At 38.2% G+C, this 23496-nt stretch overlaps 1 protein-coding gene across 1 annotated transcript in view; it reads left to right on the plus strand.

The window, feature by feature from the left end:
* Window positions 1–230: 230 nt before the first annotated feature.
* LOC115620725 (tachykinin-like peptides receptor 99D) overlaps window positions 231–23496 on the plus strand; it is a 33834-nt gene continuing 10568 nt past the window's right edge. Inside the window, exons 1-3 of the mRNA XM_030514105.1 lie at window positions 231–317; window positions 14744–15131; window positions 19357–19565. Of these exons, the coding sequence (XP_030369965.1) occupies window positions 14857–15131; window positions 19357–19565 (484 nt within the window). The 5' untranslated portion in view covers window positions 231–317; window positions 14744–14856. The remainder of the gene's footprint in view (window positions 318–14743; window positions 15132–19356; window positions 19566–23496) is intronic.

The following is a 23496-nucleotide window of genomic DNA, read 5'->3' on the forward strand; positions in this document are numbered from 1 at the left end:
ATAAAGGCATTTCCAGAATTTTCTGCTGAATAACAGAATCGCATTAAACTATTTTTTATGATTTTGCACAATCTGCCCGAGGCCAAAAAGAATTCGGCATAGTATCTTGAAAAGAAAACGCTGTAATGGAAAATTATTGAAAAAGTTTGCACATTTTTGGAAAGCCACAAGTATTTTTGCCACAAGCTGCGCAGCGTTTTCGCATGCTATTGAAAAAATAAAGCGCATTTAACGCTTCTAGTGCTTAATTGATGCTGAAGCATCAACAAATAAATATTAATTATAGCTGTTAAGCAAACAGCTAAAAATACTTCCTGGTAAGCAGATATGAGGTCTCACTTAATGTAAAAGCCTATCAACAATTTCAAATATTTAAATTACCTTCAATGTTTAAAGGAAGGAACTTATTCATAAAAGTGAAAAGTGCTGGTGGGTTCGGTTAATTCGGTTTCAGTTTGTATATTACATTTTAATTTCTGATAAGGAAGAACACATACTATATTGGAATTCTTTAATTTGTGAAGTGTTTTGTTATTTAGCTAGAATTATAAATTGTTGGTTTTGAGATATGTTGTCTAGAATTGTTCAATGGAATTAGCTCAAATACAAATTTTAAAATACATCCTCTGAAGGGAGTTCAATTCATACCTAGAAGCACACTCTTTAGAAGTAAAACTAAAAAGATAGCTGAATTTAATTTACCCTTTCGCTGACTTTCACAATGTGCTGCTGAGTATCAAGTATATTTTTAAAGCTTCAATAGCAAAACAAACTCAACTTAAAGCGCATTTTCAAAATGCAAATAAGTGCGCAGAAATTAACAAATATTGACAAAATACACAAGCAACATTTGTATTTAAGCAAACACATTGATGCTGCCACCGAAACTCGTTTGTGCGTCTGAAGCGTGCCAAACGGCCTGATCTTGTTGTGTACGATTTGAAGACTTAATCCTAATTGAGTGCAATGAATTTTTAAGTGGCTAGCCAACAATTAGTTCGCTCCATTTAATCTTAAAATTATTTCACGAGCCATTTAGCTGAGCCCTTGTAATCTAAATACGAATAAGTATTACAAAATCTTCAACCGAAAGATTTGTTAAATGCTTACAAAGCGTTGGGGGATTTATTTAACTTTACAACTTTGTTTATTGAAAAAATACAAATACGGAAAGATGTTGATTTAATCATAGGAAAGCTTGTCGCAATCCTTCAGGGAATCGACTAAGTCTATACAGCTAAATACGCGCTGAGTAGAAATGCAAATAAAATATATTTCAAGGACAGTTGTGTGAATAATGTAAGGCAACGAAACGATGTATTATTTACAAAGCACCAGCTGTAAGCAGCTGTTTAGTATTTAAAGAATAATGTTTTGAAATAAAGCCTATTACTTTTAAAATATGAAGAGATATTAGAAAATCCCATCCTCTCTCAACACCAATAATCTCAGCATATGCCACTGAAAGCCACACAGCTCAGTCAATGAATTATTTCAGTTCCTGCAGAGCAATGACTGCATGGAACAACAAACAAGACTGAGAAAGCAACATAACTGCAATCTGATAGTTAATGTAAGGGATGAGGATTGAACTTGTTATGTTCATGAATGTCATTTAAACATTTTAAAAATGATGACAACCATTTAAAGATTAAATTTACAGCCTTTATTAAACTTAAAAGTTAAGATGCCAGACAAAAAATAGCCAGTGACATATGTCTTACATAGTTCAATGAATGTCTTTATGTTCCAGTTTATATATGGCTTAGCAATAAATTTAGAATAGCACAAGAGTACACATTACTTCTGCGCCTTTCCTTTCTTTCCAAACAATTTTATGATAAGATAGCCGACATTCCCAGACGAATTCAACGGCTTTTGTCAACACATGCTAAGCAATTAACTTAATGTTTTCAAATGAAGCTTCAATTTATTCGATTCGATATTCAGACTGATTTCAGAATGAGTTATTGGCTCGCATTGCACAGCTTTAAAGTTATATATTTGATTTATATTTGAAGCCTTCGAACGGATATTATTCAAACTTATAAAATACAAGTATGAAAAAAATAAATTCTTCTACAGGTGTTTTATAAATTTTTTTACAGATTTACTTTAGAAACTTGTTTGAAATAATCTACAGTGTTTGTATATATATTTTTTGTAGGTGTGTTTTTTTTATACATATATTTCTCTTAAAAATAGTTTATTGTTGACACCAATAATTATTTGTTTGCTTATGTTTATCCTACAGGCGAAGAGATAGTTGTTACATAGTTCCGTTTTATGTTACACCCAAGCGGAAGCCACACAGATCCTATAAATATTGTAGAAGCCTGAACTAAGTAGTAAAATATTTCAATTCCAATCATTTTTAAAATGCTTATTTATTTTTTAAAATGTTGTTCCCATTTTCCGATACATTTGATTTAAAATTATTCTTCTCAGAATCCTTAGTCCAATGGTGCAAGTGCCGTTTAAATATGTTAAGCACCTGCTGACTACACGCACCTGCAATTATTTGCTTGGCTTTGCTCGCACAATAATTGACAATAGATTGACATTTTGAAATGCATCGAAGTGCCATGTGGGAATTAAGCAATGTGATCGGGTGTTCGCCCATTTGCGATTAACACAAATTTCTACAAATAACAAAGCCCCATGGAATAGTCGTGACCGTGGGGCCAGTTCAGCAAAAGGCGTTCACTTTAGAGATGGGCGAAGCCCCAACTTGTGTTACAGTGACATTTACAGAGAATTTTCCTGGGGGACTGACCGTTCAGCAACGTAGCGTTTATTTTTACAGATCCTTTAAGTAATCCTGTCTAAATTCTAGCTTAAAACAATGGATAACAAAACACTGTATACTCAATTTTACATTTGAAGTTGCTGGTATTATAAATATTGAAAACAAAATAGCCAGCGAATTGATTAGGATATGATTGGATATATATTTGCTAAACTATCTAAAGAGAATGAACCCTAAAATGTAAAAATAGCAGCTTTAAACATCAGAAGAGCTAACGAACACTTAACGACAACCAACTAATTGAACAGTAGTATTTGGTTTGGGCCTCCATTTATCTAGTAATTACTGTAAGACAGCGATGATGCGTACTCCACACAAATATTCTCTTCAGCGGTGTCAACATTTCTAAAGCAATTAATGTACGTTTTCATTAGCTAAGTAGATCATTGAATAAATTTTAGTTCGGATTCCTTTATTAAGGCTTCCCGAAGCGTTAAGGAAAAGTCTTTTCGGCGCACTGAATGCTAACCTTGCGTAGGGGAGGGGTAGTTATTGAAAGATGGATCGATGGACATTTCGATTTAGATTTGTCTCTACCTTCTGGGTGTTTCATACTTACACAAGGCTACAAGTTTCTACTTTGAGCACCGAATTTCGATCATGAATGTGGAAAATAGAGAATATGCGTCCTACATTTTCAGAAGCATCGACCTTCGAATGGCTATTTGAAATCTGCTATTAAAACAAACATTGTAGTCTCGAACTTTCTCTCTAAGCACATTTAGCTTAATCCAATTTAATTACTAATCACCTAATTTTATAGGGGACTATGTTCACGCGACTTCTAGGAATATGTGCCGTGGCTATATTTAACAACAAATATATGTATGTGTGCACCAAAAGCATTGATAGATTCTGTTCGCCGAGCCGGAATGATTATTTCTGAACAATTTGTACACAAACATAGAACCTGGGAAAACACGTGAAATTAATTGCTTTTCGTCGGTTGTTTAAAGGAAACATAACTCAATTATGGTGTATTATAGCAAATATTCACATATGTGGGTGTAGTGTGTGTGCTGTGTTTGGGATTGTCGGTTTATATGTTGCTGCCCATCTGTGATGGGCAAAAAGCATTTTGTGGTTTTTGATTGCGACGAAACTACGTTGTAAATCAATCAAAGCGGCACTAACTTTGCCAGCGTTAAATATTTTATGTCAACCCAGAGCTGTAGCTGGCGCTTGCCTGCCGCCTGCGGCTTAATTTTCCGAGCGCACAAACAACAAACAACACACAACATGGACCACACACCACACTCCCAAACACTCGCCCATTGGATTACATAATGAAAAGGCCAAGCAAGTAGTGCCTGTCCAAAGCTTTTCAACTAGCATTCTTTTAGGACCACAGGTGGAGAAAGAGAGACCTTTATTATGCCGCTTTAGTGGACAGTCCAAAGCGTTTTGACGGCCATTAGTTGATTTTGATGCTTGACCATCTATCAGCCAAATTCAGAGCCGGATCGTGTTGGCCAATAATAGTGTCCGCATCCTGTCCCTCCGTGTTCCTGTACGTGTGCGTGTGCGTGTTCGTAGACCAGCTAGCTGGCTCCTTTCTAAAAACACAGTTACCGTAAAAGTCTTTAACGGACATTGGACATGTACGCGTGGCACAGGACAGGAGGGACACCCAACGACCTCGTCATAGTCATCTCCATCGACATCAGCCTCGAAGTCATGCTGTATTGCGGTGCTGTCATGCATTAAAACATTTAATTAAATTGGAAGAACCGAGGCAGTCATTTTTCGTAGCCCCAATTGCCCTCCGAGGGAGGCCAGTAGTTGAGGAGCGCTGCAGGAGACCCTGCACTTTGGCTCCACATGAATTTCAATGAAGGTAGCATCCAACCCAAACAACTTTGTGAATAATGTACATATTTTACCGATTTGTGTTGGTATTTGTATTTATATTTGCTTTTCCGTTTGCGTCTACTTGTATGTTTGCCTCTGCCACAGAAATTGCCCCCAACCTCTTGATATAATTCATTCTTTTGTGGCAAGTGCATTGCGTCGCTTGTCGCATGTCGCTAGCCCCAGCCATCTGCACAGATACCCGCTCTTGTTCTCTAATTTACACATAATTGCAATAAATTGACTGAATGGGTGGCAGTGAAGGAGCAGCACCAGCAGCAGGAGGAGGCGCTGCAAGTTTATTGTTGCCCACGCCATCGATACTGGCGTTCCTTAAACTTTAGTCGAAAGATAGTAGAAATTCAGGCAATGAAGGCACCTCACTACCTCTCCACCTCCACCTCGCCAGTGTCGATGTCGGTTTTGTATGCCGGGCACAGGCATAATACATATGTTCGTGATATACTCGAGCCGATAAGATAAGACATTGGTTCAGTGCTCGACTCTGACGCTGGTGCTGACTAATTTTTATGTCTTGGCAGGCTTGGCCCTGCTTTATGGCAAAGAAGTGAGCATTTATTTTTATTAGACCCGCATATATTTTCAACTTGGGCGCTTGGGCACTGGGTCGCTGGTTGTCTTGGTTGGCTTGGTTGCCTTGGTTGCCTCGAATGCTGTGTAACTTACAACAATTGCTTTGGTGAATGGCGTACAACAGGTCGTATGAGTGTTCGCATCGTACATTGTTCGCTGATATCTTTATAAGAAGCTCGTTGTGTTTTATGCGAACTGTCTTCAAACGCAATTGCACATATAGTATCACTTAGTGCAATGACCGGACAATTCAATAAGATATTCTGATATTCTGAAGGCTAGCCAGGGGCAGCAAGGGGCAGCAAGGGGCAGCATTAATATAATTTTCTATTCATATTGTGCCTGTGCCATGTATAGTATATCCCTGTCATATCTAAGCTACAAATTACGAGATTCGCTTCAGGATTTAAAGCTCAAAAGTTTATTATGTACAAGACAAACACGTGTCTGCAAACAAATGGCAGCCTCACGTAGCAAACGGAAATAAGTTTATGAACAGAAACTTTATTGCCCGACGGATTCGAAAGGCGGATGCAAGTACACTTGCAAAAGTAAATAATTTTCATTACAAAGTTTCCACGCTCCTGCAGATGCAGTCTTAAGCGTACTTCGGATCTTAGGGGTAATGATACGATTCAAAAAAGTCTGCTCTTTTTCCACAATGTAGCTAACTTTTGGCAAATTCGCAAGACTTTTGCTGTCTATCTCTCAGAAACTTAACATAAACTTAAGGTGCAATTTTTCTCCTGGGCCATCGAATTGTCCGGCTTGTACTAGTGGGTTAAGCAAATGAGGGGCATATGCTTTCTTGTATGCGAGTAAGCAGCTTAAGTTTGTTTCATAAACTTTATAAATAATATAATTGGTCACTTCTTGGAAGCCAAAATAATTTGCATGCTTGCCACTGGAAAACTGTCACGAAATATTAATTCATTATTAATGTGTAAGGGGTTACATTTTTAATTTAATTTAAATTTATTAATTAGAAGTTGATACCTTTTAATTTATATATTAGTTTCAATAGACACCCTGCTTCTTTTAAACTTTAAAGTGTTAAATCAATTTCTAATAAATTAACATTTTGTATTATTGAAGACAAATTTATGGAAATTCGAAATTAAAGCTTAAGCAAGCTTTGAATGTCGTGAAGTCCTCTTATATTTTGTGGCCACAACGAAATGTTATTAAGGTGTAGCATATTAATAAACATCTACATAATTTCTCAGACATTGTAATTTTCCAAAAAGCCTTTTGTTTGTAAGCATGTGGAGCTCCTTTTAACTGCAATATCTGAGCAAACATTGTGACAGAAAATAAAAAATTGCCTACACTTGATCCGTCATGCGAATCGCAATTTATTTGGCAGACACTCTCCTGCATAAGTGTTGGCCATTAGTCATTGCCAAACATAAACGCTAAATCGTGGCACAATATCACTTAACCGTTTAACGTTCTGAGCACTTCTTCGTGTTCGCACACTCCACTGGCTTTCCATCGTAATCGCATTTATAATTGTAAAGCATACAAGCGAGACGTACTTCCATAATGTCCCTGTACTTGTAGGTGCCTCTATTTAGGAATTTCTGTCGCTTTCAAGTCTGTGTGAAATTAAAGTTACACACAAAATGGATCATTTAAATTTAAATTAAATAATTGAATTATTGTATTCGATATATTCATAAGCTAAATACGAGTGCTTACAAAGTATAGATACCTGCATTAAGAAATTTCTGTCGCTTTCAAGTCTGTGTGAAATTAAAGTTACACACAAAATGTGCTTAATATATAAATTTTAATTAAATAATTAATTATTTTCGACAATTCATAAGCTATATACGAGTGCTTACAAAGTATAGATACCTGCATTAAGAAATTTCTGTCGCTTTCAAGTCTGTGTGAAATTAAAGTTACACACAAAATGGATCATTTAAATTTAAATTAAATAATTGAATTATTGTATTCGATATATTCATAAGCTAAATACGAGTGCTTACAAAGTATAGATACCTGCATTAAGAAATTTCTGTCGCTTTCAAGTCTGTGTGAAATTAAAGTTACACACAAAATGTGCTTAATATATAAATTTTAATTAAATAATTAATTATTTTCGACAATTCATAAGCTATATACGAGTGCTTACAAAGTATAGATACCTGCATTAAGAAATTTCTGTCGCTTTCAAGTCTGTGTGAAATTAAAGTTACACACAAAATGGATCATTTAAATTTAAATTAAATAATTGAATTATTGTATTCGATATATTCATAAGCTAAATACGAGTGCTTACAAAGTATAGATACCTGCATTAAGAAATTTCTGTCGCTTTCAAGTCTGTGTGAAATTAAAGTTACACACAAAATGTGCTTAATATATAAATTTTAATTAAATAATTAATTATTTTCGACATATTCATAAGCTATATACGAGTGCTTACAAGTACAAAGGATAGATACCTCTAATAAGAAATTTCTGTCGCTTTCAAGTCTGTGTGAAATTAAAGTTACAATCAAAATGGATCAGAATATGCTTAATATATAAATTTAAATTCAATAACTGAATAATTATTTTCCACGTATTCATTAACTAAATACGAGTGTTTACAAAGGATTTCCAGTTACTCCTAAAGTTGCATAAACGGCTTCTGGCCTTTACTAAAGAGGGCTCTCAGTCAGGTTGACTAAGACGCATATAAGAATTCATTATCGGGCCAGAACAGTTTATTTTCCCATCTGCCGCTAATGTTTATGACTGATAGTTCTCGGCTGCCAAATCTTTAAGATTTGCGAAGCCAGCGAACGGTAAAAGTTTGTTATTATCATTATCCTTTACAAGTCGGCCCGGCTACTGAGCACCTACAAAGAAGAGCGAAAGAGGCGCGTGTGGGCCATCGACAACCGGCAGGCGGTGTTTATTTTTAGTCTCGTATTGTTTGTATTTTTTAGCAGTTCTGTGTGTGGTTTTTTACTTAAACATATTTGTTTTTTGATGTTCGCACTTGTATTTAGCTGCGAACTAGAAAGAAAATCGTAGAATATGGAAACACATTGATTTCTTCAGCTACATACGAAGCTCATTAAACAATCATTTTGATGAATTTTTTCACCTGCTTGGCCAATTTGTGGGCCACCTACAGGCAGGTGATGCATAATTTTATTTCATTTAAATATATACGTATGTGTGTGTGTGTAATTCGTGTGTGATTGTGTGTGTGAATTAAACGGGCTACGTGCTCGTTCGTGGCGCCTAGCGGGTGAAGAGAGGAGGGGGAGGGGGTTTGGGACTGGATTGGGGGCCTGATTGCCGCTAAACATTTCGAATAGGCGTTGGTAATTAGAATTCAAGTTCATTTCTATTGTGCACCCGCTTTGTTTTCGCTGTTCTTTTGGGCATTTTTTAACAGGGCGCGTGTTGAGCATGCAGAAGAGAAAGAGAAATAGGAGGAAGCGAAAGCGAAAGAAAGAAGAAGCTTGCTGCTTCTGCTTATTATGTTTCAGCTTTTGTTTTATTTTTGTAGCAGTACTGCCAAATGAAATGTGCGGCACGTAGCACGCCAAAGTTAGAGAAGAAGGCGCTTCAAGGGGCGTGTTCCTCCATATGGCTCGCTTTTTTTTGTTAAATTGTTTTAGAGCCCTGTGTAGGCAGGAAATGAGAGTGAGAATGTGTGTGTGTGTGTGTGTGTGTGTGTGTGTGTGTGTGTGCAGTTAAAATGTAGACCAACACAGCGCCTATTGACATACTTCTAAATGCGCATACAAGTATATAGTCATACATGTCTATATATGTATATATCTGTATGTGTACACTCTCACACACACACACATACATGTCAGTTATGGTGGGCACACAAGCCCGGACATGTTGCCCTGCGCTTAAAGTTTGTCTCCCTCCCCTTCCAAGCACACAACAAAACGCTGAACATGCTTTATTTTTGCGACCATACACAGTGGCACCATTTGGAAAAGAAGCAGAACTACAAAAGGTTTAAATCCTTACAATTAATGCATGAAAAACAAAAATTAAATTAAACCTAGTCTCTAGGAAACCTTGCCTTAACTTTCGCGGCAATCTTGTTTCATTAAAATCTTTTCGATTTAAATGTTGTATTACCTAAACACTTTTTAATCTCACATCTTTGAAGGCTTGAAATTACTTATAATTACCCTTTTAAACACAAAACATCTATTTTTCACGATTGAAAGAATCAGCTCAATAAAATTCAATCCAGATGTGATGGCATTTGAATAGGAATAATTTTTGCTACATTTTCATAAATAAAACATAAACAAAACAAAATTTAAACGGCAACTGCATTAGCGATTGTTTATTCTATTCTTATAATTAAACACCGACCTTAAATTTCGCATCTAACAAATCAGTGAATTTTAAAATTGCGAATTTCGAAATTTCAAAGTACAAAAGAATCTGGGACAATAACATTTGATTAAGATTTGGAGATGCAAAATTTGTTTAACCATTTAAGTAGTAAATACATTAGCCAATAGGGCATTCAAGTATTAATAATTTATATTGTAAGTGAACAACAAGAGACGAAAATAGTAATTCAATGGGAATGCCAGACAGAGCTCCTACGGTTTTCGGTTTCATTTATCACCGGCCTCATGCATCGATTTTGAAATATCCATTCTATTTTAAGCAGAAAATGAAGTCTGATATTAATAGGGCCTATCTCTACCATTGGGTCCACTTACTGGAAAAATATCACACTGTGCGCTGCATGGGCACGCCCCAAGCCCAACTTGTCAAACAAAACTACAACAAATCAGGAGCAGCAACAACAATGAGCTCCTTTCCATTAACTACCGCAACGTTTAGCCGCGTGTGAATTGTGTGATAAAGTTTGCGATACTATTTTCCCCAAAAGCGTCAGAGCGGACAGACTGGCTGGCTGACTGACTGGCTGACTGACTGGCTGGCTGGCTGGCCGACTGAACGACAAATTCATTTCAACTTTGTGTGTCTTACACAGACAAACAAAACACTGTTCTGTACACAACGCGGCGTATACGTAATCTCGCCAGTGGCCCACCCGCATGCCACTGCCCACTGATTGCTCGACTGACCTCCAGCCCGCTCAGCTGCTCTTGACTTTATCAATTTAAGACACAGGCATTGGAACGTGACACTTTCCGCCATTTCTCAAGATGACAGAAAAATAAGAAAAATTTGATTTGACTTTTTTCGATTACTGCGATAAAGTGTTGTACTTGGGGCGCTCTTTTCATTGTTGCTAATAAAATACCGGCACATTTTTCCATTACTTCAAATATTTGCGAGCATTGCAAGCTGTTTTATCTAAAATAGGAGGTGTGTAGGTGTGGTTTTTTTGGCGGATGGGGGGTGGAGGGGGTGCGGTTTATGCTCTCTGGAACATTGCAGATGACCCTCTCTGTGCATCCGCGTCTTTCGGCGTGCCTGCCTGCCATACAGTCTGCCAATTATAGAGAACATTCCTTTGAAGTTTGTTTACTTTTCATTAAGACTGCAACGACATGCCCCTGGCTTCCCTCCATCCTCCCCCTTTCCACAGCTGCTGCACCGCTGCACTGCGTCCGCATCCCAGTTCCCCATGCTTGCCGGCGAATGCGCGTCCACACACTCGCCAACACGCCTGGCATTATTAATTTTGGCCGATGTTTTCAAATTGCTTTTCGTAATCATTTGGCGCGTAGACAACTTGCCGGTAATTGATTTTCGCCTGTTTACTTACAAGTAAGTACCCGCACTAGCGCTTGCACTCGCTCGGTTGTTGTTCCCACCATTTGTTTTGACACTGGTGATGAGGTGCCTTTCGCATAATCGCCACTTGCGCAGTTGTTTGATCAACAGACATACAGACAGACGGACCACCCACCCAACCAACCAACAGACTGGAAATTGCAAATTATTTCTTCCTAACAATAAACAAATTTGCTTATGGAAAAAAGACCACGACCCAGAAACAGCATGGCTTTTGGGCCGAATAGGACCGGCTAGCCAGCAAACTTGATGATATATGGCCAGGTGACAATCATCCTGTCACCGGCAGCAGCGGAAGTGGAGGCCGGAAGGAAGCAGAGAATCCATTAAATTCAATGGAAGGCGCCGCACGGCTATTTGGCTTGGGGTTTCATCAAAAAAGTTTCCAAATAACTTTCAAAAAATAGAAAAACAATTTAGGATCTTTGGGTTTTGCTATGACAACTTCTGCTTTACGTTTACGCACTATCAGGTGGAGTAGATTGCGGTATTAAATAGGCTTAAGGAGGAGAGTGGGAAGTGTGGACAGAGCTAACTTTCACCAACTTAGCTCTGCTAACGAGTCGCTTAGAAACGAATCGACAAGCCTACACTTACATACAACTATCAATGACTAGAAACGGACAGCTTATTGTTTCATTAATACTTAGCCCGTGCAATAACTTTCCATTCAATGTGTCTCCTTCTGAGAATAAATGTATTCAATATTGAAAGTTTCTAGATCAAGACATATAGTAACAGAAATAGTTATAATCATCATTGTCGATTGGAAGTACAGTTTTTGTCATGAAGTTGAAAAGTTTATTAGCGATGCGAACAAATTCCTAGAAAAGAAAGATTGCAATCCTATCTGACTTTCAAGCATACTCGTATATAAAAACTCGTATAACAAAACATACATACTGTATAACATTAAGATGGATTCAAGATACTTTAAGACTGAAGGCAGACTTTTTGGCTTTTAGAAGAATATCTGGGATTATGCATCAGAAGATATAAAAAATTTAAACAATTTTATACAATATTGCAGTCAATGCAGACGATAGGCTAACCTCGAGCCCTTCGGCGCGAGGATTAACAAGTAAGTGGTGGCTTATGCTTATCTAATTGTTTTGAAAAAACCTAATCGTTTTAGCCTTCGCAAAGGAGTTAGAGGTGCCTTAGACATATGTTGAAGCATAAGTTATTCTAGTGAAGAAAAGTTATGAAATACGTACAATATTGCGAACACAATTGGATGCTGGAAACCCAGAACGGGCCACAATTAATGTCTGAAATTGGAGGCGACAAATTATTGCTGTTTTTTTTTCTAAATAGGCCTGAAATTTGACACAAGTGGACATATAACACTTAAGTAGTCAGTTAACGTTTGGTATTCGTAATAGCACTTTGCCAACATTCCACCGCTGTGTCAACTAATTAGACCGTTAATGAGCTACCAAACAAACTTGTTCGGGCAAAGTTTAGACAGCATAACGTCATCATATTACCCTTATCCTCACAGCTCTATCAATACCAGGGGTATGTCTGCCGCCTGTCAGAAAAAGGTCCCGAGCCACTGAGGTAGTTGTGGGGCTTCCTGGGAGGTGAAGCTGTCATAGATTATATGCGCAAGCCACGCCAGCCAGCGGGCGGTGTCTCATTGAATATTTCCAATAGTGTCTCCGCCGCGTTGACAGCTCCAACCAGCTCGACAACGTTGCCTGCGAGTCATGCATCATGCCACTTAATTTTTACGACAACGGCCAAGGTTAAGTTTTGCATACGAAATGTGTGCCTTCCACAGGGGGAGCTAAGCCACGAACACTTTAATGTCTTAGACTTTGAGTTAAATCGATTTGTTTTCGGAAAAATGGTAACGCAAAATAACCTCACTACTGAGATAGTCGAAATTATTGTTGGGTACGCGCTTGCATCCACCTTATCTCAAGTGGCTGATAAGTGACGGAATGCTCGAATGGGAAAAAAACGAAGGTTTTTAATTTCCACAATTAATGTGCAACCCAATTGAAGAGTAAACATATTAATGGGAATGCCAGCCGAACATTCCACTAAGTATTTGTTAGTTATTGGTTGAGTCACTCAGCAAAAGAACTCATATATGAATTCATTTAATTTTGTTATCCCGGACAGAAACTCCCTGCTTTACGAATTACTTTTCTTTCTTTTCTTAAACTTTGATTTTTTAAGAAATCGCATTGGCAATATTGGAAAATTAGATCGGTCATACCGCCACTATTGGGCAACATGACCTACAATTTCAATTAGAACAACAGCTGTTGAGTATCTTTTGGAGGAGCCCATGAGGCGATAATCGTAAATCAGTCTCCACGCTCAGTCTGTGTGTGTTTGTGTTATATTTTCTATCTTCAGATTGAAATACTCATTTTACGCACGCAAAACAAAATTATTATACATAGGATGTTTACATAAGATTTGAAGTTCAACTTGAAACACGAAATCATCCGAAACTTATAAGCGACCATTAACATACCCTATACCAAAAGAGTAGAAGGGTATACTAGCAAGTATAAAAGGTGTGTCTGTCCGCCTTTTTGGCTATATGAAAAGGGAGCAAGTTTCCTACAAATCAACATAAGGAGAATCAATGCATAGCTGTTATAGAAACGATTGGCCCTGCAAAGTTGATTTTAGTTGAAAGGCTACAGTGTATTCAAGAGTCACACCAGCACGACATTAAGTTCTACTCGTATCGCAATCTGAATTATGTATAGTGGTAACAAGAGTTTTTGTATTTATCAGTCGTGGAGCAACTCTTGACGTATTCGTTTCTCGCTCACTTGTTGCCAATGACGGTAAAGGCGGAAAGTGTATTTTTATCGTCTCCGTATGTGTGTAATAAAAACAAAATAAATGTGCGGAATAATGGGAAATAATGAACTAAATAACAAATCTTGTGCTCGGGTGATTAATGGAGAAACTTTTGGAACAGATTAAAGCTGAGGCAATGAATGGAAAGGAGCCCAAGAAGACTGCGACTCCTAATCAAAGTTAATTTTTAACTTCTTCCCGATGGAATATAGTTTTGTTTTTCAATCTGTACTCATTCGTTCAAAACTTACTTACTTATACGAGCATTTATGTACCTGAGAGGCAGAAAAAGGTTTTAATTAGATTATAGGCGGACATTCTATTTACATATTCGACCTGTGTTATGAATCGTCAAATAGCTTTAAGCTGTGCCTTTCATCTTATCGTCCTTTTTACGACAACATGCCAATAGTCATTCAAATAAACGCTTCACTCACACACTCGCTCAAAGGTATTGGTAGAATGGCAATTATGCTAAATGAAAAACGTAAACGAAAGTTTTCAAGACCAAGTGACCGCATGATGTTTTTGTTGTTTCTGTTTCCGTGGCTGTTGATGCTGTTGTTGCTGTTGTTGTTGTTGGTGGTGTTTTTGGCTTTGCGCTGACAATCAAACAGACCGCAAATGACACCAAACCCTGCGCAAACAACAAATCCAAATCAATATGCTGCAGGCTTGCCAGGATCTTGTTGTTATTGTAAGGTTTTTATTATCTGAAGAGAGCATCAAACGCTTAGTTTTGTTGCTTGTTGACTAAACACAAACACAAATACAATAATAACAACAGCAGCCAAATACAGGAACGTCTAACATTTTAGTTTCGCATTGGCTTTTTGGTTGGACGATCCACAGACAGAACAAATTGAAATGAATTTCTATTCTCACTTGGCATTTTTCCAGGCCCATGACCAAACAAATGGAAACCAAATAACGATTCACACGCATAAAGGGACGGCGACGCCACAATACTGCAAGCCAAACAACTGGCCGTAGCAAAGACCTCAAAGACTACAATGCTGGACTTCGGCTGGCAGACGACGAGCACCACATCAGTGAGCATGTTATCTGGCTACGAGGATTCCGACGACCCCAGCACAACCACCAGCAGCACCCCAAACCCCACCACCACTGGCGGTCTGGAGGGCGAAAGCTGGAACAATTGGAGCAGCTATACCTACGCGCCGGCCATGCTCTACAATGCTATGGCCTCGACGGTTAATCAAACATCCCTCTTCGATTTAAGTCAAGACCAGCTCCACTCGAACAGCAGCGGCAATCTAAGCAAGATGTAAGTATTCGTATAATGCTTAATTATGACGCAAATTGAATAAAGGCACCCACATCCACACCCACATACCATCACCGTCCATCAGCTGTGGTCATCAAGATCTCCCTCCTCTTGGAGTTGATTTGCGTTGATGAAGTCCTGTGACCGCAGCAGCAGTATTTAATGAAGCGACGAGCCGCTCTGTTTGTGCGCTGCTCTGCTATTAGTTTTCAAACCATGCATAACTAATGACGCAGCATTCGTTCATTCACTCACCCATTCAGTCAGTCCACTTGCCATTCAATCAGTCATACTGTCAGCCTGTTTGACTCAACTGCTTCCGTTCGCTGCGCCTGGCTTGACTTTTTATTTCCGTTTCAAATGGATTACGCCGAGGCGGCGCACAAATAAAATACATTTTTCATTCCATCTCCGCATTTGAATATGCTGCCACAAGAAATATCTGTGCATGCGTGTGTTTCTATTCCCAACATTCGAATCGTCATCTGTCTGCTGCAAAGGACAGGGGCATGCTTTTAAATCGTCACTGCAGTGCAGCAACATTTACTCTCAAGACTGCCATCTACTTTATCGCACATATACAAGCTTACACACTCACACACACAGAGATACTCACCCATACATAGATAATTATGACACTCGTGCGTTGGCGTATCGAAGAGACATCGACATCGACATCGAAGTTGTTCAACTTGAACAACTTTTCTGGCGCGTGCCATGCGGTTTTTATAAAAAACATTTTGCAGTCCCCTGCACGCACAGTGGTTGGCTCACATGCCAAAGTAAGCAACACGAATAAAACAACCCATTAAAAGTTTACAAAATGTTTAATGTTATCTCTATGGATCACATGCATATAACCACAATTGAGAAAATAAAATGTTCAGGGTAATTTAATCCTTTTCGAAGTTCTCCAGGTATACACAAGTGTACAACAAAGTAGGGACAATGAGAGTGTTACCTTGTACGTGCACTTTTCCTGGACAGGGGCAGCATTTTAAATTGTACAATAACTCCAAAAAAAATTTGTTGTCTGAAAACCGAGTGGTAGACGATGATTGAGACTTAGCAAAAGCTACACAATAACAACAAATAAAGTATACGCGTATTGTTAAAATATTCAATCGCTAAAGGATGGCCATAACCTATTAACCTGCCTCACACCTTTCAGATTGGCGCAGCGTTGCCAACTGAGCCGCAGCATCAGCTGTTCGCCCGTTTCTTTATATATGGGAAGAAGAAGAACGGGACAAGAGAAAAGTAAAATGGCAAAAGCAGTTAATTTTGAGAATACTTTTGCAGCTAGAAATGACCATGATTGGAAGAATATGCCCTTTTAGAGATTTCTTTATTAAATTTGGGAATATAATGAATAAGAAGTATTAAACAATTATTTGCTTTACTTTTGAAAGATTTTCCCAGGGTACTTGTGCCTTCGAAATTCAATTAGCAAATGTCCTTACATAAAACCTCTGTTAGGTATTCTATGAAAGGCAGTATCCCAATTAAAAATTGGGTTTGTGTAAAGGAGGGTAAAGAAACAGGATACCGCGTCAACAAAGTAATTAACTCGTTAACAAATTTTTTATTATTTTACGTGTACATCATCTTTGGGTGTTGTCAAATAATCCGTGCAGAGGTAAAGTTAATACATCACCCCAATGGTATAGTGTTCCAATTGGCTACAACTATATCACCCACATACATGTATGTATTTAACACAGAAATAACACGATCTGTATTAATTTGGTTAAACGTACTCGTATTGGGTTTACGATTCCCACAAAAAAAAAAAAAATATTTTTCCGTTCACTGTACATCGCATCCGCAACCATATTGGTCAACACGTCCGTTTTTGATTTGAAAATTAAATTTAAAGTTGTAATTGAAAATAAAGGACGCTTAAGGCTCGCCCACTGTGCAGAGTACTGCTGCCCTCGATTTATTGATGTGGCCCAGCACGAAAAATATCATTGCAGTGTGTCCTGAGCAACAGTCTTTCCCCTGCCCTGCGCCCCTGCTCTGCGGCACTCCGAGTCCCTCATCTAGCACTTTGAAGTATCAGCTGCTGCTACTGCTGCTATTTCTTCTATTGTTGTTGTTTCCCTTTTAGGGATGTTTATTTGTTTGTATTGCGGCGCTCAAGTTTATGCAAATCTTCAACAGATCCTTTATCATGACATTTTTCCTTTAGCGGCTTTTCGCATGTGCTGGATGCCTGAGGCCACACGAAATGCTTTTTGGCCGCTCAACGCCTACAAAAATCAATAATCCTCTTTCGACTAAGGCAACAAACAAAGGGCACTGCTAATGTAAATGCACGCACACGAATTGTCCAGCACAAAGGGTGAAATAAATAGGAAATGGAAAGAAAAAACAGCACATCAAGTGGAACTTATGAGCACATATTTGTATGCCCGATTTAATTGCCCCGGAGAGCACCGCCCAGGCACTAATGAGTTACTGCAGTGGCCGGAGCAACAATGGCCAGCGCTGGGGCACTTTGGCACTCCTAAGCAGCATCGTATATCATACGACATACATATTAAATTACTCGTCGCATAAAGGCGACCCACACACAAAAACCACACACTTGCCTCAATACAGGCCATGACGCACAGCAAGACCTCAAGCCATAAAAGTGGCTGATGAGCAGAAACGCAACCTTTTTAATCACCCTTCCTCCTACTGGTTGCACTATCTTTAAAATGTGATACATTTGCCATTTAAGTAGGTATGGTCCTTCATATTTTAGAATTTATGTTCGCAAACGATAGACGAACAAACACCTACGTGTAACCTTTCCCCATTTGGAATCGGTTCCTGTTGTTTGCATGAATGTGAATCTTCAGCTGCAAGTACAAAGCATTTAAACCAAGTAACTTAATGAACAATTTATGTCTTTTGATGGCTTTAATAGACTTAATTCGTTTTGAAAATACATATCTTTTGCAGCTCGTTAAATATTCAGCTGTCGCGACAATTGCGTGCGATATATTCAGGCTTAAAAGTTGAAAACACGCGCCATGTGCTAATCTGGGAAATATGGTTGCCTTGCCGAGATATTTATTTTTTAATTAAACGCCTGTTTCGCGACCCAATCCCCACTGGGTCTCAATGGCGTCAACCTAAAGAGGCGCCATTTTGTGGCTCTTTAAACAGAAAGGAACGCCACCAGCTGTAGGCCGACCAGGGCCAGACCGTGTGTTGCCCATTTGAAACACTTTGTGCCTAAGACAGACACACAGACACACACACACACACATGCATACAAACATGTGCGGCTAAATAAACAAGCTGGGACGGGAAATGTTAAAAAGAAAAACATAAGTAAATGGCGATGACGACGTCATTAACGTTGGTCAACATACATACCCACATTCTTAGACTCAAGGAGGTCAGTTCAAGAAGTGGTTGGTCGTTTTCAGATATTAGCAGGACCTTTAAAAACGATTTAAAAGTAAGACATAATTGTTAATTGTATTATTACTTAATCAAAATTAAAGTATAATTTCCACAAATCTCGCTGCTTATACGAGCTTGGAAATATAGTAGTATTTCCAAGTCATTGCTAATATTTTAATAATTCAACAAAATAAGTTGGTCCATGTTCATGTTCTTAAACTTCCTCAATTAGTTTTGAAACAACTTCTTCTTTTTAATTATACTGTTATATTTATAACTTAAATTAAACTTATAGTTAAATACAAATACAACTTAAACTAGGTGTTCAGTCTTAAATAAAATGTAACATTTATAATTTATATAAATCTGTTGCCTTGAAACGACTGGATACAACAAAGGATCAAATTAAAAAAAAAAAATCGTGGTTTTTGTTGTGCCAGAAAATTTATGAACACCTCTCGAATTGAAGGCATTTCCAACAGTGGGGCGGAGGTTTCTTTTTTGCTGGGTTAGCAGACGCGCACAAACACGGATTTGTGAGGACACGCACAATTACACTCGCTTAATGTCTACGGCATCCGGTTCACACAAAAGCAGACACAGACACACACACCCACACACATGCACATGAACAGAGAAAGAGCGCCATTTTATGGAGCAAAGAGCTGCTGTGCGGTTCTGTGAGCAGTCACTTGACACTCATTTTGTCTTAAGCAAACATGAAACACATAATCTCGATGTCACTAATTTAGTATTGTTGATGTCGCAAACAAGGAATCCACTTTATCTCAGTGCCTCCTCTCTATCTTCCCACGCACAGCCTATCAACGAGCGCACCAGGTCTGATCTCGGGCGAGCAGGAGGAGGCGGCGGGCACTACGTTTGCATTCGTCCTACCCTGGTGGCGTCAAGTGCTCTGGACCCTGCTCTTCGGAGGGATGGTTATCGTGGCAACAGGCGGCAATTTAATTGTCGTTTGGATTGTGTTGACTACGAAGCGTATGCGGACAGTGACCAACTATTTTATAGGTGAGTACATGGGGCAATATGCACATTCAAAGGGTGCTTGTTCATGGCAAACGCTGCGTATACGCAATGCAAATATACACACATACTTGTATGTATGTCACACATACGCACAGTAAAATATTGCGCATACGGCATGTTGACATTTATCTAGCGGACGAAGTGCGGCAATTTATTTTCGTCAAAGACAGCCGCATACATTTTCAACTCTTTGTGGAGTTTGTTTTAGGTGGGTACATTTATAGGACTTTATCCAACTATGTGCGACTATGTATGTGAGAATATGTAAATGGCACAATCATTAAAATGTTTGCTGCGTATACGCAATGCAAATATACACACATACTTGTATGTATGTCACACATACGCACAGTAAAATATTGCGCATACGGCATGTTGACATTTATCTAGCGGACGAAGTGCGGCAATTTATTTTCGTCAAAGACAGCCGCATACATTTTCAACTCTTTGTGGAGTTTTTTTTAGGTGGGTACATTTATAGGACTTTATCCAACTATGTGCGACTATGTATGTGAGAATATGTAAATGGCACAATCATTAAAATGTTTGCTTAATTAACTCGACATTTCCGAGATTCTGCTGCCCACATTTTTGTTTGCGAGTATGTATTTGTAATCGTCCCTTTTTTATGTGGGCCACAACTCTTCGCCAACTCATAGCCCTTTGTGGTAATCAGCTCAGGCAGAAAGTTGCCGCTTCACATAAAATGTGTTTAAAGCGAAATTTCGCTGGAATTTTATATTTCAGCCCAAAACACACATCACTGGATTTTTGAGCAGCAGCGCGAGATTTTCAACTACAATATCCTTTTATGCAAACAAACATTCGTATATATATATACATAGTTGCACACAAAATATTTTATATTGAGTTTTAATTGCAAAAATGTAAGAGCTTTTGAACAATTCGAAGGTAAAGTCAAGTATTCGCCAACAGCTTGCTATATCAAGGACTTTATTTGAAGGTCTAAATGGACAGCTCTGTGCTTTAATTTTGTTTTAAAGTTACAAAGTACTTTGCATACGAAGGTGCCACAACAAATTGATTAAAGTTTGCCTTTTCATACATACTTAGCTTTTTAATAACGTGAATATTTTGTTACCATTGTTTATGAAGAGCCGATATTTGTCGAGTTATTATTATTGAATATATTGAACAAATATGTGAAAACACATAAGGAAATCATATATTCTGATGAAGTAAAGCTCTACAACATCACGTCATATGACTGTGTGTGAAAGGTTTCCTTTATAACTTTTGCTTCAAGTGTAATATTCTAGTCCTTTGTTTGAATCCATGCAATCGATATTATCATAACAACGGCACTCAGTTAAAAATGTTATGTTATAATGTTCGGCAAGGCATTGTACTCTTTGTTGGCAAAGCCTAAAAATTGTGCCTGAAAAATAATTTGAGCATAAACGTGAAACTGTGCAGTTCAGTTCAGACGCCAATGGACCGAAAACAGTTAATTCGTTTTTCGAGAGAATTTTAGGTAACGAACTACCTAGGAAAAATGAATCAATTCATATACAATTAATAAAAACAATATAATAATAGTTGCATAAAATTTCAATTAAATACATAAATTCGTGGTGAAGGTCGCACCAACATTATAAATTTATTTCGTACAACTCAAAAAGAAAAACTGCAATAAGCCAATTATCTTAGAACTTGTTTTCCTAATATTTCTACTATAATTTTTATTAATTTTATTTTTATTAAATTATCAAAGCGGAATATTAAATGAATGAAAATTAATATTGGTATTTTTTAAAGATATAAATACTTTAAGACAAGCCTAAAAGTATGCAATAGAAAAATAATTAAAATTTAAATGGCCTTTCCGCTTGGATGGCTGAAAAAAGAGATAACTAAAGGCGAATATCTGAGAGATCTAATTTATCATTTTAACTTTAACTTTCCCTTTGCGAGTATGCATGGCTTGTCTGAAAAACCATAGAAAAAATGTGCAAAGCAAGCTCAATTGCTAAAAGTTTAGTACACATTTTATTTAGTTTTTCCTTTTTACAAACTATTACTTAGTTCTCACCAAATTTTACGACTTAATTTGTTACCTGAACTGTAAATAGTTCTATAGCCACATGGCAAAAACAGTCGAGTTGAGCTTTGACAGCTACTTAGATATAATTGTAGCAAGGGATGAATTTTAATAATTTAAAAGCAATTCCAGCTGTTTGTCATGTGGAAAGTGTGGCATGCTACACAAAGTTTATTAAATATGCACACATAATACACACACAATCATAAAAGAGAGCAAAACGTTTCCCTTAATTCAAGAAAGTTACAGCATCAACAAAATAATATAATGACATTAATGGCATTCCGCTTCATTTATAAGTATGCCGTCACATGTACCTTCATATATGGAATACGAATGGATTCATACAAGTATGGATGCGTGCTCAGGAATGTCGGTACATGAATGCACATACATATATACGAGTATGTACACATGTATTTATCCGGCTGACATTCAGCAATGACATTGCCAAAACCATTAAAAACAAAGCGCATAAAAATGCACTACAATAGCGCGTCTAGAATAATAACAACAACAAAAACTAACCCTGGCCAGATGGTGCCGCCTCAGTGACTGACTATTGTGACAAACACACACATACACACACACACACACACACATACATACACACACTTCCCCGCATATGTAAATTTGCATGCCTGCCGGCCTTTTCCATGCGCCCCAGTTGACAATGGCAAAATAGTTGCACTGACATCGCTGTCTGCCCCCACCCCTGCACCCTTTTCAGTCCCTACCTTCGCCCCTACTGCCCGCCATAACCCACAGCTGAGACACACAGACTTAGAGATTGAGACAGGCAAGTCACATTGTAGGCAAATGTCTTGGAAACGGATGCCGATGTCAGACCATTGTGCCTCCTACACTCACAAAAAGGTTGAACCGAAGGCAACTAGTAACTAAACTATTAACTAAAAACAAAGGCAGTTTTTATAGATGCACACTGACTTGAAAGGAATTTGGAAAGGTAGGAAACAGAAAGTATTTTCATACAACATTAAACTTTCGTTCTTCCCTTTCCGATATCGGTCCTACACATTCTAAATAAAGGTTCATTGGCTTCTTCGCGTTTTGCCCGCGTTTTCATAAATGATGACAAAGCTGGCGGTCAGTTTCCTAGATTCTGCGCCAGACGTTTGGCAAGCAAAGGACATTGTTTCATTTCGAATTAACCATTCCACATTTTTGCAAGGGTGAAAGGGAGGCCGATTTTTCTGAGTGTAGTCACCACCAGCACGGCATCTTGGGTACCCTTGGCCGTGCTTGAATGGCGAGAAATGTTTATTATTATGTAAAAACTAAATGCCGCTGAGCTCAAATGGCTTTACAAGGCATTACAAATTTGCATTTCTAAATACACATTGGCAATTATTATTAGTTACAACTTTGGCGTTTAAAGATTACTGAGCGCGAAAAGTTGTTGGCCCGCTGCGCCTCAGGGACAGGGACACCACCGCAAACAAAGCAGGTGTGGGATGGATGGGCAGCAGATAATAAGTAAGTCGAGTCCATTATCAACGCACATTTGCATCTTTTGTTTGAGTTTGATGCGCAGCTTATTTTCGTTAATTAAAATAAAACTGAATCGATATTATGTACGTGGCTGGCAGAAGGCTACGAACTGGCCCATCTAGCTGTTGTGGGCGGTGGGAAAAACAAAAAACCTGCACGAACTAATGCTCGAAGGAACATTTGTTTTATTGTCTTCGATGGCTGTTGCCAGCCGTTTCTGCCCCTGCGGATGTGAAGTGTCCTGAGCTCCTTGTCTGTCCCTATGCGGTTGTTATTGCTGTTATTGCTGTTGTCGCCTTTCATGCTTTTTCGGTGCTCTTATCTACATAGATAATGAAA

Source organism: Scaptodrosophila lebanonensis, unplaced genomic scaffold (assembly GCF_003285725.1).
Source record: "Scaptodrosophila lebanonensis strain 11010-0011.00,11010-0021.00 unplaced genomic scaffold, SlebRS2 tig00000024-arrow-pilon, whole genome shotgun sequence".
Lineage (NCBI taxonomy): Eukaryota > Metazoa > Arthropoda > Insecta > Diptera > Drosophilidae > Scaptodrosophila > Scaptodrosophila lebanonensis.